This window comes from Anas acuta, chromosome 3 (genome assembly GCF_963932015.1).
Source record: "Anas acuta chromosome 3, bAnaAcu1.1, whole genome shotgun sequence".
In the NCBI taxonomy this organism is placed as follows: Eukaryota; Metazoa; Chordata; class Aves; order Anseriformes; family Anatidae; genus Anas; species Anas acuta.
In genome coordinates this window covers 10,892,757-10,908,466 of record NC_088981.1, presented here as the reverse complement: position 1 = coordinate 10,908,466, position 15,710 = coordinate 10,892,757, and the positions used below count along the sequence as shown (strand labels likewise).

The window sequence follows — 15,710 nt, the reverse complement described above, 5'->3', positions numbered from 1 at the left end:
CCTGGATTCCTCTCTCATGTTCTTGTCAAAGCCCATGGGCTCAACACAAGCTTTTATCATCCCCATTATTCTTCGGTGAAGAGTTTTCACAGTTCTGCTAGCTACTTTGACTTCAACTAACTTCATTTTATGCCCATTTTTTCCCAAACTGGAAGAGGAGGAGAGTACAAGTGATTCTGTAGGCCTGTTGTGTCCTCCCTAGTTATTATCTTTCTGGGCTGGATGGAGTCCTAGCACACCAACCTGTTCTTTCCATGTTCCCTATACTGCATTTCTTATCTGGAATCATCTCCATTGCCTTTCTCAGAGCTCTTCTCAAATCTTTTGCATTGAAAACTAAGATAAGAGAAAAATCACTAAAGAGAAAATACCTAAACAGGACATCAGTATATTTTTGTGTTCTCGCTACATATCCTCTCTTCCCTGCAACAACAGAAAATTCAGATATGTAATTTTGTCTTCTAGAAGAAGACACATTCCAGTGAAAAAACAGATGCCTTTACTCCCCCATTAGCTGGCTGAAAAAAATAAAAAAAATAAAAAACACTAAAGCAAATACAGGAAATATTAAGTACAAAATACTAATCAAAACATTTTGCCTAAGTTATTGCATAAGTTGCTGCATACTTCAGGGAGCTATGAGCCTCTGTTGTCGCAGAGGGATGAATGGAAGTTTAAAGTTCACAAAGATCTGCAGGACTGGGCCACAAATCATAAATTACTCCATTGTAAAGAAGCTGCAGTATAATTCTTTTGAGAGAGAGAAATCAAAATGTGCAACTGCAAACATCAAAGTTCATTCAAAAGATTTCTGTCCTCCACAGTCCCAGTGGTAGCTTTTCTGACAAAGCTTATTCTCCCTGCAGTTACACCCATCAAGTTTTTGTGGAGTTGCTCTTTAAGGAAGACAGACGAAAAAAAGTCTTGTTAAAAACAAATGAAAGAATATTTCACAACAGAAGAATAAGAGTTAACAGCTAGGAGGGTGGGAATACTTTAAATCATTTGTGATGCTACAAGACTGTAACATGGAATATACCCTATGAACATCTTCTACGTTTCATATTGTATAGTGACAGTGAACACTCGTAAGGAAAATGCGAGGTCAGAACAGTTTGGAACCATCATGATTTATTGTATATTTTTGTTAGTTTACAGGAGCCAAAGAAACAGTTTCATGAGCAACAGGACAAATGAAATGCATTTTCTTATGAAATGGAGCCTTATCCATTTTTTAAATATTTAATAAGCTGTGAACTTTGACTCTGGATCTTTGTAAGGCTGAACTATTTATAATAGCACTTTCACTTCTTCCAGTTTGTCATTTCAGTAAGCTTATCGGACGTTAATGGCTGATAAATGTAACGTCTAAGATTCTTACCAGTTTGTAAAGTTCAATCACATTTAGGAAAAGTAATTGGAGGAAAAAGATGGACAGGCGAACAGACAGACGGAAAACACGATCACAGTTAGCCCAATTTTCTTATAAAAACACAATAATACAAAAAAAATGCAGATAAAATCAATCTGTGATCTCTCTGTGCCATGTGACAGCATGCTGTCTAATTATTTTCACTGCAGAATAGACTACAATAAAAAGATCTGAAATCAGAGCAAAAATGTTCCACAATCAAGCCAAGAAAAACAAGAAGGATGCTAGAGAAGGAATGAGAAAAGATCTGAAAATGACTTGTAGGGTAAACATAGTGAGCCTTCTCCCTGAATTGGGGAAAGGAGGAGGTCTGTACAAGATATCTCCTTCCTTCCTCCCATTTCTAAGGTAGAGATTTCTACCAGCCATATTTGCTTTACACATCTTCCTTTATATTTACTCTGTGCACATGTAAACTTTGCCTTCTTCCTTAATTTTCACGGTCCTGCCTTTGTCATGCTCCTATATTTACCATCTCTACTTGGATCTCTTTTTGAGCAGCAATTATTTAATTCTTATTGCTCTTATTCAGAAAGAACTACTTCCTGTGGAACATGAAAAACCAGGCTTTACTTTTAGGCTGTTTAGGACTACAGCCTTTCTGTATTTAAGTAAGCATCACGACACACTAAGATGCTTGGCACCATCACTAGAAACAACCATGCATTACTGAGCAGCGCAATTGCTGTGAACTGAAAACGTACGGCATACATATACACACACAAACAACAGTTCTAATTTTAAAGCTTATACAATTGTAAAGTGAAGTAGATGCTTTTTTCAAAATTCACTAATACAGGGCCTATTATTATTATTGGTTGACTTATGTTCATTGAAAATAGTGCAAGCAAACCACGTGGTCAATGCCCGATTTTGTCCATGCAGATTGGATGCAGGCAAAGTTAAATCTTCATAAACCTACCTCATCTAAAGTTTCTCTTAAAAAATAAAAGAAATCAAAATCAAACACGTTTGGACATCAATTAAACACAGGAAACTGAGAGTTTATACCAAAGCCTATGTCCAAAGACTAAATTAAAGCTTACTTTGGCAAATTGTTCATACTGGCCATTTGGGAGGGGTGGGGAAATTGTTCAGACAGAAGAAAGAATAGGAAGAACTTGCTTGTCTTGGCTACTTTCTCTCATTTTTCCATTCTTTCTTTCTTTCTTCTCCTATGTGTAACACCCACAGATTTCCTAATGGGATGGTATGCGACCCACCACATACTGCTATGTGGGTGTAACTTAAATGAAAAAGAAATGTAAATTAACAAGTAACACGCACGGATATTTACATTCTGTGCCACCAAACTGAAAGGTGGTATTAAATAATTTTAACATTAAACATAATAAAATATTAATATTTAAAAGAAATTGTGGTAGCTGAAAAAAATCTCAAAATATTAACGGTAGCCAATTTAACAGTCTGCTCTACAGATCTAGAAAGCAGAACCAGATCTGCTAATCCAAGTAAGGTAGCTTGGTTTCTATTTCTGAGGAAAATCATAATATAACATGCTTTGATAGTAAGCTTTCAGGCTTAATATTGGTCTAATAATTCTGGTTCTAATAACTTTTGAATACATCCTGCAACGTGGAGAACAAACTATTTAAAATTGATCTGAAACAATGCAAGTTCAAACAAGAGTGGGGTGCTCAGCTGTGATACTTGAAGCAGTAAATAACCAACTAATACACATCTTAGTGCTTGCCACACATCCCCCCTTCCTTGCCGCAGCAGTGAATCTCTACACCCAGGCTTGCATGACTTGGAACAAAAGAAAACCATTCAGTTTGAAGAACTCAAACACTTTTTAAAACCTCCAAATACAACAGTAACTGCAAGCTTCAACATTTATTTCACCACCAGCAGCTACAGAACGCATATGTAATTAGCCACATATCGAGCTTGAACATTTCTTTGCATACTACAAAACACTGTCAAGATGAACACTGGCCAGCTATCTTGCACTTCCTCTGGGAAAAAAACAAAAATATATCTTTGTACCCCACAAACAGAAACTGTGAACCTAGAGAGGAAGGTAACAGACCAGAGTTTCTGAAGCCACATTTGAGTGATGATAACTGACAGAGTTAAACATGGCTCACCTAAAAGGGTCAGACCCTCAGAGGTAGGTCCCTGTTGCTCTGGTGAACACCCACCTACTATTCTGTTATTTCCTTCTCAGGTAAGAATAGACTTGAATGTAACGTGAATAAACTTGATTCTTGGACGTGAACAAAGCACACCTTTCTTACAAATTACAGCCCTGAGCAAAGCAGGCTGAGGGAAGAGGAAAGAGATTTGGAAATTAAGTTCAACATGAATGTTCGTTATCACAGACTGTTTTCTTTCTTTATTTTTCCTTTTTTTTTTTTTTTTAGCGTTAATTAATGATGGCAAGATTAACTGCAGAAAACTCAGGGAACAGTAATTCTGCCTCATCCAAAGTAAATATTCTTTAATCTAAAACTGTCACAGATATTACTGATGACCTTAAGCTCTTCATTTTCAGGAAATAAGGGAAAGAATCAGGCAGAAGATCAGTTCACAACTGTGGGACAGCATACAAGTATTTTGACTGAAAAGTTCGTGCTATACAAGAAAATACAGAACCTTAAAATCTCAAGAACTCCCTCAAATTAGTGCATATGTCTGCATATATAAAAACAATCAGCCTGTCTGGCAGTTTTATCTTACAAAATCATTGTTTTTGAAAACATACTTTTTACTGAGACAGGAAACTTAAAAAATAAACAATGAAATATCACTCAGTAAAAGAAAATACAGAAAAACCTCAAAAAATCTTCTCAGAACTTCCGATCTCACCCTTTGTAATGGCCTGCTTTCACTATAAGAAAATTCTATTTGTTCATTTGGAACTAGAAACACACAGGGACTCTTTACTGTCACAAGTTTATAATATGCTCCAGACTGGTAATAAACTAAAGTCATTATTTCCTAAGAAGTGTTTAAAAAAAGATTGATTTTGAGGTGTAACACTAGGTAAGCCTATCATCTGTAAAACCCACCACAATGACAAAAACAGCTAGCAAAATAACATAAAACAAACACTGGCAAGGCATTAGGTCCTAACATAAGAACACAAGTTAGAGTAATCACTATTTTTAGATGTGAAATGTATGTACTGAAATTGCATGTTTTAGTCTCACCACCCTTACACACACAAATCCAACATTCTTGCAGTTGGGTGAATGTTCTTACAACTGTTTGTTTTTTTTTTTTTCCTGCACAGTAATCATTCCCTCCAAAGCATTCCAAGGTCACAGAAATCTGCAGGAACACAGATAAATTGACAAATGCCGTTTATCACATCATAGCAACTTTTTATGAACTAATATATTGCAAGAGGAAAGAGAAGGAAAAATATTATTTCTAAAATAAGAAGTGTTCAAGTAAATGCCCAACTTCACAAAACAGATTTCCATTAGTTTTACAAGACCCAGGATTATACCATTTATTCTGCTTAATGACAGCCCTTCATACTAATAGTACAAGTGGTATGTTATTTTTTAAATGATGTATAGAAAAATGAAAACCTACTGAGTTTTAACATAGTCGAAGTTACTTTACACCCCTCAAAAAAAGATATTTTGGCTTTATTATATTTCCTGATTGCAAGTTTTTCATGAAAAAAATAATGAACAACAGTTTCCACTGTATTTTACCTTATTTTACTATAAAATATATCACTGATTTTACCTGTAATAAACAAAGGAGCAGATGATGCATGTTCCATTGATTTCCACTGACCACGTTGTTTAGGCGCTTCCAGGTAGTGCTTGACCCTTGAAGCAACAATCTCTTCCAGGAGCATGCAGACCTCCTGAAAGAGTAACCATTTGCCTAGTCACATCTAAGCTTCCAAAAATGCCCACAGACACATAACAGAAATCAGTATGAAATCACTCAAACACAAAACCTAAAAACATTATCTGCAGTCAGATACTGAGGTATTAAATAGAGTTGAGAAGCAGATAATTAAGGAAATGCATTGGAATGAAAGAAAAAAAAATAATCAAACAATCTTGCTATATATTCTGAATAATAAGAGAGGAAATACATTTTTATTCAGATAAGAGCACGTGATACAATGTCAATTATTTATAGAAAGCTGTTAATGTTCTTACTAGGCAGATGAAATACATTATGACGGTAAAATAATATTCATTTTTGAACAGCAAATTAGATTCACTTGCATGTGAAGTAGGAAAAAATACATAAGTGTATGATAACATTAGAAATCTAAGAAAAATATTAGTAAAAATACTGCCACCAATTGTTAGCATAGACTGTGAGAATCCTTATAAACCACAACAGATATTTCAGTTCAATTCAGTGTAAATTTCGAAGGAAAGACCTAGAGCTAACTTGGTCACAGTAACGTAATTTCTCCAATACATTTTGATTTTTCTCTTCCTAACCACAATCATTCATATCTTTCATGCTTCCTTCAGCAAAGGAAAACAAAAAAACATATACAACTCAGAAAGAAGAAATCTTTCAACCAAGTTACTCTTCACCCAGAAAAACCATAGAAAAAAAAAACACACCTTGAAATAAAAGCAAAAAATTACTCTCTCAAATACTAGGAAAAAAAACCAACAACAACAACAAAAAAACAGATTTAGACATCCACACAGTTGAGCCTTTTTCTTCAGTGTTCTCATTTTTATTTGTGTGCAACTACGTGCTCAAAGAAATTGTACTTTGTGGCATACAAAGATATTTTACCTTTTTATAGTGTTTGGAAAACAGACAAAATTATATTAGTACCACCTAAAATAAAATATGTTGGCTTGAAATTTATTTTTGATTAATCTATAAAGTATGCAGAGCAACAGCATTTTTAACATACTGCTCTAAATGAAAGCAACATTCATATATTGGTCAACCACAAACAGTATTTTCTCCTTACAGTTTGAAATACTTTTTCCTTTCTGCTTGAAAAATACAATTATAAAATACAGTATCTACTTATTCTTCTGTTTAACTCATTAAAGCGATCTCATTACACATTCCTTAAGCAGGACTATGCATTCAGGTCAGAATGAAAAAGTCTAGAAAGCAGCGGAAATAGTTTGTATTTGGTTCCTTCTGCAACAAAAAGATGAGCATGCGCTTCCTTAATTTACATGAAAAACATTTATTCTAGTTATGCTTCTGGAAATATTACTTAAATGGCTCTCCACAAGGAACTACATTGACTTATATTTTAAGAAGTATAAACAGGAGCAGTTTTCAAGACAATCCTCTCTTGGTTATTTTCCACCGCTAAAAAGAACTCGTGACTTAGACCTTTGCATGCATATGGAGAGATCATAGCAGTGATGTGAAGGGAAATCTGTCTAAGAAAAAGAAACGTTTCTTGAAGTACAAAGCTAAAACTTTGACTGAAACTTTGACTGATATTCCACAGGAAAAGAAGGAGGACATAAAGGGCAGGGAAATTAGAAAGGGCAGGAGAACAGAGACAGAAAAGCTCTGCAAGCACCTCAGATTATCGATTTGCACCCAGCAGTGTTTGCACTTGGCAGTCCCAGAGTGACTCCACAAACACCATGCGTGACAGCAGCGTGCAGGCTGTGGTCTGTGGAACGCCCAGCCAGACAGCATGCACCACGTCTTCTTACACCACCCTCGTGCATACAGGCCCTCTCGCAGTTCCCAGGCTGCTCTACTCAAGTCCTGCTCCAGCAGGAGCTGGCATGAGAGGCCAGCACCGCTCCCTCCCTCCAGCCCAAATCACAGGGCTGGCAGAGGCATGCCCAGCCCTTTTCTGCAGCACCCACGTTACATCCTTCCACCCAGCCCCGTATCCCGTAAAGGGCAGCCGTCAGAATTTGTGTTTGTGTTACAGGGGGCCTAAGAGGCACAGTTTGCCTCATTTTCCCCACAGTTCATCAGACAGGCAGCCAAACCAGGCTGTACTATCTTTAGTGGGCTTTGTTGTTTCCAAAGTCTGGAAATTAAAAAATAAAAATAAAAATAAACGTTGACATGAGAAATTGAAAGCTCTCAAAAAAAAAAAAAAAAGCTTATATAGATATAATCTGACCTTTTCCTTCCCAGTCTAACAAACACTCAATATAAGACTTTCAGTGAGCAAACTGTGAAGCTATTGGAATCACACCTCTTGGTTGCTGAAAATATGCAGCCTTCATACTTTGCTCAAAATATGCAGTCGCAGAAATGTAATGAATGCTGCCCTGTCATGCCTCTTTATTAAATCAATCATGACCTAATTTCCTGAAATTCATACCTTTTGTTTTGGCAATCATACAGAATACGTTTTGAAAACACATAAAAGTCATAACCAAGATAGTAAAACTGGTTATAAATAGAAGCAGTAATGAGTATTAATGTAGTCAAAAGAAAGAAATATAAAAGATTTCCCCTATTTTCTTCTTTTTCTGGTTATTAAAGCACAAATCAGACAGACCACATACCGTTAAGTATTCTGCTTTCACTCCCTTGGGATACTAATTTATTGTTTCTTTTATTTTTATTTGAACACATTACTTTAAGACATACAGGGATGTTCTGTAGTGACAAGTTAATTATGCTATTATTAGGAAAGCTATCTGCTGAAAATTACCGTAACAGAGACTTGCGGGAAAGTCCACAGGCATTTGAAACATGTCTTGCATTCATTTTCAATAGGGAACTTCTCAAGTTCCCACACAGCCTGAAATAGGGGAAAACTCCAGCCAGGAACTCATCACAAGATTCTAACAGAAATCACAGAGTCTGATGAAAGCTACACTCCTAATTTTGCTGGTCACTGATGCTCTGATTTTCCAAGATTTCAGCTGCTTTCTGGATTTTTAAACAATACATTTAAAAATAAAGATTGGCAATCTCTTTTAAGAAGACACAGTGGTTCTACAGCGCTTTATCATGCATATTCATTGTATTTTCTTGCACTTGCTGTCTAAATAAAAAAAAAAAAAAAAACCTTCTCAAGCACTTGCTCTCTAAATAAAAAAAAAAACTTCTCAAAATGAGGCAAAGCAATTAACAGATATTTCACTAACAAGCCCTGCAGAAACGATACCTGTCAAAATCCATTTTTCATCACTCAGGATAGTTTACAAAAGAGAAACATACCATGAGAGGTATGTTTTTAAAAATGAAGTTATTTAAGACAGAAAAATCAAAACCACATGCGCGCACACACACACACAGTTTAAAAATTAAAAGGTAAATAGAAAGTGGTCATTAGTGACCCAAAAAGCACACTTAGGGGTCCCACAGCAACCGTTCACAGTTAGGTATAACTAGCAATATTCTCAACATAACACTGAAAAAGTCTGAACAGTTCTATGTGATCCAAGTTTTTCCCTGCAACCACATGCCTTTGAAGTAGACTTGATATTTATTGTACCTCTTTCTCGTGATCTGAAAACCAGCTGGTGTCTTTACTGGAGCCTTGAGGCAAAATATGAACATCCACCAAAACAGCAAAGTTCCCACACTGGAGGAGAAAAAAAAAAAAAAAAAAGAGAAAAAAAAGGTTCAACTGTAGCTGCTAGGAAGCAAATATCAAGCAGAGAAGGAAGTAAACAATCAGGTAAGCATATGCATCTGATTCAGCAATACAGCAGGCATCATATAAAAGCTCATGGAAGGTTATAAAATACGGAATCAAAAATTTACCATCATTGTCTGTGGATTTAATGAGAAATAATGGTGCCAGACACATATCATGGGTAGTTAACTAAAACATTTAAACAATAAGAGCAAGCACAAGCACACTGAACTTTCTTCAACCTATAGGCCACTTCAAAATCTGAGTTCAGGCAAAATTTACCACATGAAAAATAAATTATTTCCTCACCACATCCCCATCATTATATTTTCTGATAATTTAGTACTATATTAGCTATCATAAAATCACTAATTCTTTAAAACCTCACCCTCTTTAGAAGTCTTTTCCTCTTTCCAAATTACCTAATAAAAGAAACAGCATGTTTGAAGAATATTCATTGGCATCTGTCATTTAGCCAATACTTTGAATGGTTAAATGATAACAAGACTAACTTGTTAATTACTGTGATATGAAATTGCTAGGATGATGCAGGCTATACCCAAGTCATGTTAATTATTTCTAAAATTCCTTAATAGGCCTTAATTGAGGACAGCAACATACAAGACTTAATTATTTCCGGTTGTCAGTGTATCGGGTGCAAACACATCTCCTTAGACCTACTGTACCCTACCAAAAGAATAATGCCTCATTTCACATGCAGAAGTACAGTACGTTGTAAGCAAAAGCATTCCCTTTCTTCTACTGTACTACAGCACCAAATCTCATTCGTCCTTGAAGTAAACAACTTGCAAGGTAAGAGCCAACATCACCATTCTCTTTTGGCTACTTGTGCCACTGTCGTGCTGCAACAAACTGTCTTTGAGAAGACCGGACATATGTGGTCATGGCAATTGCACATCTGGAATGTCTGATGGAATAGAAACAGCATCCAGATACCAGACAAGTCTCAAATGTGTATGTACAATCCAGAGTGAGACCGGTCTCATTTCAAAGGGAGGTCGCGGCATTCATTCCTGTCCTAAGTCTCTGTATTTGCTCTACACTGCCAAACATCTGCATAGCCCGTGCTAGAACTCCAAGTGCTAACACAACTATTTCTAGAAATAATGTGGTACTTATTCTTACAGGACAGTTGAACATGACCTACAATCCGAAAGGCACGTGTACATCTTGGGCTTGTGGTATAGCAAAAGAACAGCCTTTGGGAGTCTCCTTACCTGTGTGGTTAGTACAGACAAAAAGCAACAGGATTGAAGCATGATCCTTACTAATCATGACAGCACAGCCAGTAAATTAGATATTTCTGAGATTACAAAACACTTAGGTAACTAAATTCACTTAATTATCTATGAACAGAATAATGTAAATAATTATTCAAATATTTTTAAAAATATAATGCTTGATCAATATTGTGTCATAACTAGAATGCAAGAGTTTAGCAAATGAGGCTGGCATTTTGAAATCAGTTCTAAGTTACTTATAGGTATCAGGCACTGAAAGACCAGAATGCTTTGATCTGTTTTATCAAAAGGCTTCTCTTTTCTCCAGAGACCCAAGAATTACCAGATGGCTGCAATAGCAGACCTCTCCCAGCTTTAAATTGATGGCAAAATCTCTCTCAAAAATCTCTGGTGAATCATTAGTCAGCTCCAGCAAACTTTTGAGTTGACTACTGAACATCAAAGTTAACAGCTACTGCATATTATAGGAAGAGAAGGGCAGTACGATATTCATGGTTTGGAACTTACTACAACAAACAATTACTTGATACATCAAGAAAAATTCCGTTATCTAATGCTAGATGTTAACTTACATGATTTGGTATTGACTGCAGAAATTTTATTTACCCAATAGATACAGATACTGATGTATGTAGAAATATACGCATACACATGCCAGCAAAGACACGTTTTCAGTGAGAATGTTTGTCATTTTTCCTTTGAATCGCAATATTTGTTTCATTTGCCAATCTTGAAACTACTTGAAAACAGAAAATAATCATATTTCAAACAATATGCTGAAACAGTTCCAAGTTATCTTAAAACATTAGAAACTGACCAAACATTTGTAATACTTCAAAGAAAACCAAATATGCGAGAGTAGTGTGTAAATTTTGGAACAGATGAGTTTTCTTAATGGAAGACTTCTATCCCTTGGAGTTTTGGAGTACTCTTCTTGTGGACACCATATCTGGAACTATGTCAACATCAAAAAGCCAACTGTTTCCCCACTCAGGTAGAGGAGCTTTAGACACAAGGAATCATAACTGCTCCAGCCAAAAAGGAGTAAGGGGAGTAAAAGTATAAGCACAGATCTTGCCGGGTCTTGTTAACTGCTATTTCTCCTAAGCCCTGAATATGATACAAAGCTCCTATGCAGACACCTTTGCACGCTGACTTTATACAAAGCACTTTGTACCCTACACCTTTATTTATACTCAACACTTCTCCACGTGATACAGCTTTACAGATGATATTTACAAGCAGCTCAATACAGTTTTGGCTGCTCCAGCACAAAGGAAGAGTTCCCTGTACAGTCTAAATTTCAATACAAAATAACTGGAGAATGGAGAAAATGGGAAGAAAGATGTACAGTGTTTACGTTAATAGATCTGGTGTTCTTATAAAACTTTCTAAACAATTTTTATTTTTACTCTGAAGACATAATTCCCTGAAAATACTAGCTTTTATTTTGGAGAAAATGCAGAATTTCCAGTCATTGTGGCTGCAAGAAGCAACTCACTACCCTTATGTCATGTAAACTCAAAGGCAAACTAAAAATTAAATAAAAACATTTTTTTAATTATATTTTCAACGTATCTCAAAATTTGTAGTGGAAATGATTTTGAGATGCAGTTCTCAAAACTGAGGCCTGAACACCTGATTTTTTGAGATAAACTTATGTCAAGAATCACTAGAATAACATTTTACTGTAAAATTAAAGACAGAAACAGATGTGTCAATTTGATATCCTCTATAATTCTGGAATTCAAGACTCTTCATTTTCACAAGCTGATTTTGCTGATGTTAATGTACTCACCATAACAGTCTAATATCATTCATTGTTATTAAACATAGGGTTTTAAATTGTCTCAGAATGTTGTCAGTGTACTGTTGTACAGCAATGGCATTTAATTTAGAACATATTTTCTGGAATCAAACTGTTTATACAAATACATCAAACACTTCATAGATTCTGCAAATGGAAAAGATAACCAGGCACGTAATGTAAACTGAATGAATACCAATGCAAAGTGGTAACTCTGTCAAGGAAAGCCATCTTCTCATAACCTGTTAAAACCATGGCCTGGGATAATCAGATATTAGATGGATTACAAGTAGATAAACCCAAGCAGATACTGTGAAGATGAGCGTGGCAATGAGTAAGACTGCTCCCTACATCAGGGCTCTTATTTCTTGAAATTGGATTGCTTTTAATAACCTAAAAACAGTCATTATAAACAAAATATTTGGGATGCATGCTGATTTTATGCTCAGCTACATCATTCCAAATGTACTCTATCGTATTAGTCCAGACAGGAACGGAGAGCCAGCCTCCCAAGACACATTAGCATTTCCCATTTCTGTAATTATTTTACAGATGTGGGCCAGAGGTCAGGATTAATTGACGCCTGGTTAAAAAGCAAACATACAGTCTTTGGCTAGCCTTTGGGAGCGAGAGGGAGGGAGCCTGGCTGCAACTGTCACACATGCTTCCCCTTTCCAGGACAGCTGCAAACATAGGTGACACCATCAGCCTAAGGCTACCAGTTAGCCTGTGCTTTGTGCCTCTGCTTCACATCAGAGTGGTTTTTGTAGTCCCAGAAGCTCAAGGAATTTGTTACATTAATTGGTCTAGAGCAAGACAGTATCATTCCCTAAAAGCCTTGCTTTGTTTATTATCAATTTTAATTAATAGTGATTTTGAAGCGCATTTCTCAGTTCCACTTGTAGAGAAGCATGCCCTACGCAGTAAAACTTCGAATTCTCCAGGCTAAGCATACAGGGAGTCTTCCTCATCTTTTTAACTTCCCAGAAAGTTGAGGTATCTGGATACAGAGATAATTTTATTTCATATTCAGATTATGTCAGTAGTTTAAAAAATAATTAGACTAGACCCTGATGACCACCAAAACACATCGCAAGGCTGGAAATGGCTACCAAGGACATCACAGACAGAGCCTATCAACAGTCTCTAGGTGGCAAAAGCATGGCTAAGAGATATTGTGAAAATAAATGGTAAAAAGCTTGAGATTATAATCTTCTCTTATAATAACCAGAAAAATATTCTTAATGTATTCCATTCTTTCCAAATTCTTTCTAGAATCAAATGTTCCAAGTTCAGTTACATCAGTTCTAAAATCTACTGTGTTAAGTATAATTAAGTATTGTACTGGTCTCTGCCAAATATATCACGGCAATATATGGATGCTATTTTCACCTTTTCCATTTTTTCTTAGAAGAAAAAGTTGTTCTCCTCCTTTACTTTTCTAACTCCAAAGAAAGTGACAAGTTTTACTTTTGTTTACACATCACCAAAAATGATTTTCAGTATTTTGACACTTTTTCTCTTCTGGAACAAGAGCAACAGACAAAAATCATTTAAGTAAGTGAGAGTACAGCACAGGCGTGTTTTTGTATTTGTCATTATATAAATGAAAGATGAATTAATTTTGTAAGTATATCAATGGGGTACTATGATTCAAACCAATATAAAGAGTTTCCCAAAGCATAGGATATACTTTCCAAGCAAATGCCTCAACCTGCACAAACACATGGCTTAGGACAGCTGTGTATGCCATCACTGCTGCTGACACCTGTATGGGAACAGAGGAGATCTGGGGACACCTGACATCAGAAATTGCAAGGCCATTCTTTGGAATGATTGAGATTTAATAAATGAAACCATTAAGTAAATATTCATCTGCTTTTGATCTTTTTTCTAAATAATGATCTATTGGTTCTGGAAATTTTGCAAAGCTTGTGAGGTTGTTTTTTGGTTGTTTTTAGGAAATACTTCATGCTTCTGAGAAGAGTTCTAACCCAAAATGTGCTCAAAGCCGCTCTATTCGCTATATTCTAGGGGGATCCACAGCTGCTTGTACTGCTTGCAGAACTGGATTACAGGATCCTGAATCACAAAAAGGGGAAGAGATGGAAGATCTGCACAACTAAAAGAGCAACTAGAAACCTGTGCCCATAGAGTGTGCTCTGCTGTGAATCAGAAAACTTTATGGCACTTGGGCTGTGTGCTAACTGCAGTCTCCTGACTGTCCAGCAAACAACCAGACTGCTCTTTGGAAATCTCAAATGGGACCATATTTCCAAGAGTTTTAAAAAGTTTTGACAAAGATTGATTAAAGATGGATTCTGGTGACCAGCTAACACATACATCTCCTTCATCCCTTGCTTTCAAAATCTGTGGGATCACTCTGCACCAAAAAGCGAAAAAACAAATCAACAGCAATGACCGTGCATTTCAGTGCATTCTTGTAACTTGAAGATCTATCCTCAAAGATTCAATCTTCTGGTGTTTTAGTGAAGGAAAAACAAGCACCTGAAAACTCAATCAACGAGCTATAATAGGAGTACTGAGACCACGTGTAGGGGTTCCCATGCCACCATGGAGGTGTAAGCAGAGAACAAGCCTTTAAATCAAGCTTTTGGGAGCAGTGGCCTGCTAGAAAAGCATAAAGAAATCTAAGTAGTTTCAAATCCGATGGAGCTGTGTATTATAATAGAGTTGTATATTATAATGGTGATTTTCAAATTAAGGACTAACATATTGTTGTTAAAGCACATAATTATGAGAGATCAACCCAAATCAGAAGAGTAAATCAGCACAACTCCTTCAAGAACACCCTAAGTATTTGCAATGGTAAAACAACAGCATTTGCATATATATATATATATATATATATATATATTAAAGCAATGCAAAAACATTTCAGTGCAAACAGAGCCCTTCAGTTCATTATCCGAAGTCAGGCTAAGCAGTCATTACTTAATCTAAATATCTGAACTGGTCTTGGAGAACTGCTCTATCAGGTACAATGTTGAAAAAGGGGCCTAAATTGCATGAGAGAATTAAGGTTAATTTAGGTTGTCAATCTATGCTGGTCTGGTCCCAATTCCGTAGGAGGTTTTGTAGCCCACATATTGAAAGGAGTCATGTAGCTGGAGCTCAAACAATTGCAAAAAGTGAGTTTTTCCTCAGGGCAAAGTCTCCAAGTAACAGCGCAATCTCAACATTGTTTTGAAAGAATATATACCATGTCCCTGCCTGTGGCAGAACTGATCCAGAAAAACAGAAATAGCAGCATAGTATTTGTTCAAGATAATAGAAAGATAATTTGAGATTCCAACAAGCTGCTTTCACCCTTTTGTCATGAAATAGTATTATAAATACTCCGGCATCTTTAGAATCATAGCTAGCAGGCCACGACGAAGTACTTATCTCTGCAGCAACCTGCATTTCTGACACTGCTTTACTGGGAGGGGGGCATGGGACCCCTTGGCAACTGGGTAGCTGAACAAGTTCACAGTTAATCTACGTGAAATTATTTTTTATCTGTAAATATTAAGGACGTTGTATAGGGCTTGGACAAATCAATAGGGTGACACAGGATAGCACATCACTGTGTATCACTTGACCTTTGGTAAGCGGGTGCAGATAAGGTGAGAGCTACCTTACCAGCTCTCA

General features: G+C 36.3%; 1 protein-coding gene across 22 annotated transcripts in view; it reads right to left on the bottom strand.

Annotated features, from left to right (window-relative positions):
- Positions 1–15,710, bottom strand: part of SLX4IP (SLX4 interacting protein) — a 77,256-nt gene that overhangs the window by 30,513 nt on the left and 31,033 nt on the right. For 9 of the 22 annotated variants that reach the window (XM_068675681.1, XM_068675687.1, XM_068675684.1 and 6 more), the window contains 2 exons: positions 8,844–8,933; positions 5,159–5,282 (listed from right to left, as the gene is read on the bottom strand). In XM_068675681.1, coding sequence (XP_068531782.1) covers positions 5,159–5,282; positions 8,844–8,933 — 214 coding nt within the window. Of the gene's footprint in view, positions 1–5,158; positions 5,283–7,387; positions 7,419–8,843; positions 8,934–9,375; positions 9,410–15,710 lie in introns of all 22 variants that reach the window. The other 13 variants (XM_068675676.1, XM_068675669.1, XM_068675670.1 and 10 more) reach the window with 4 other exon arrangements.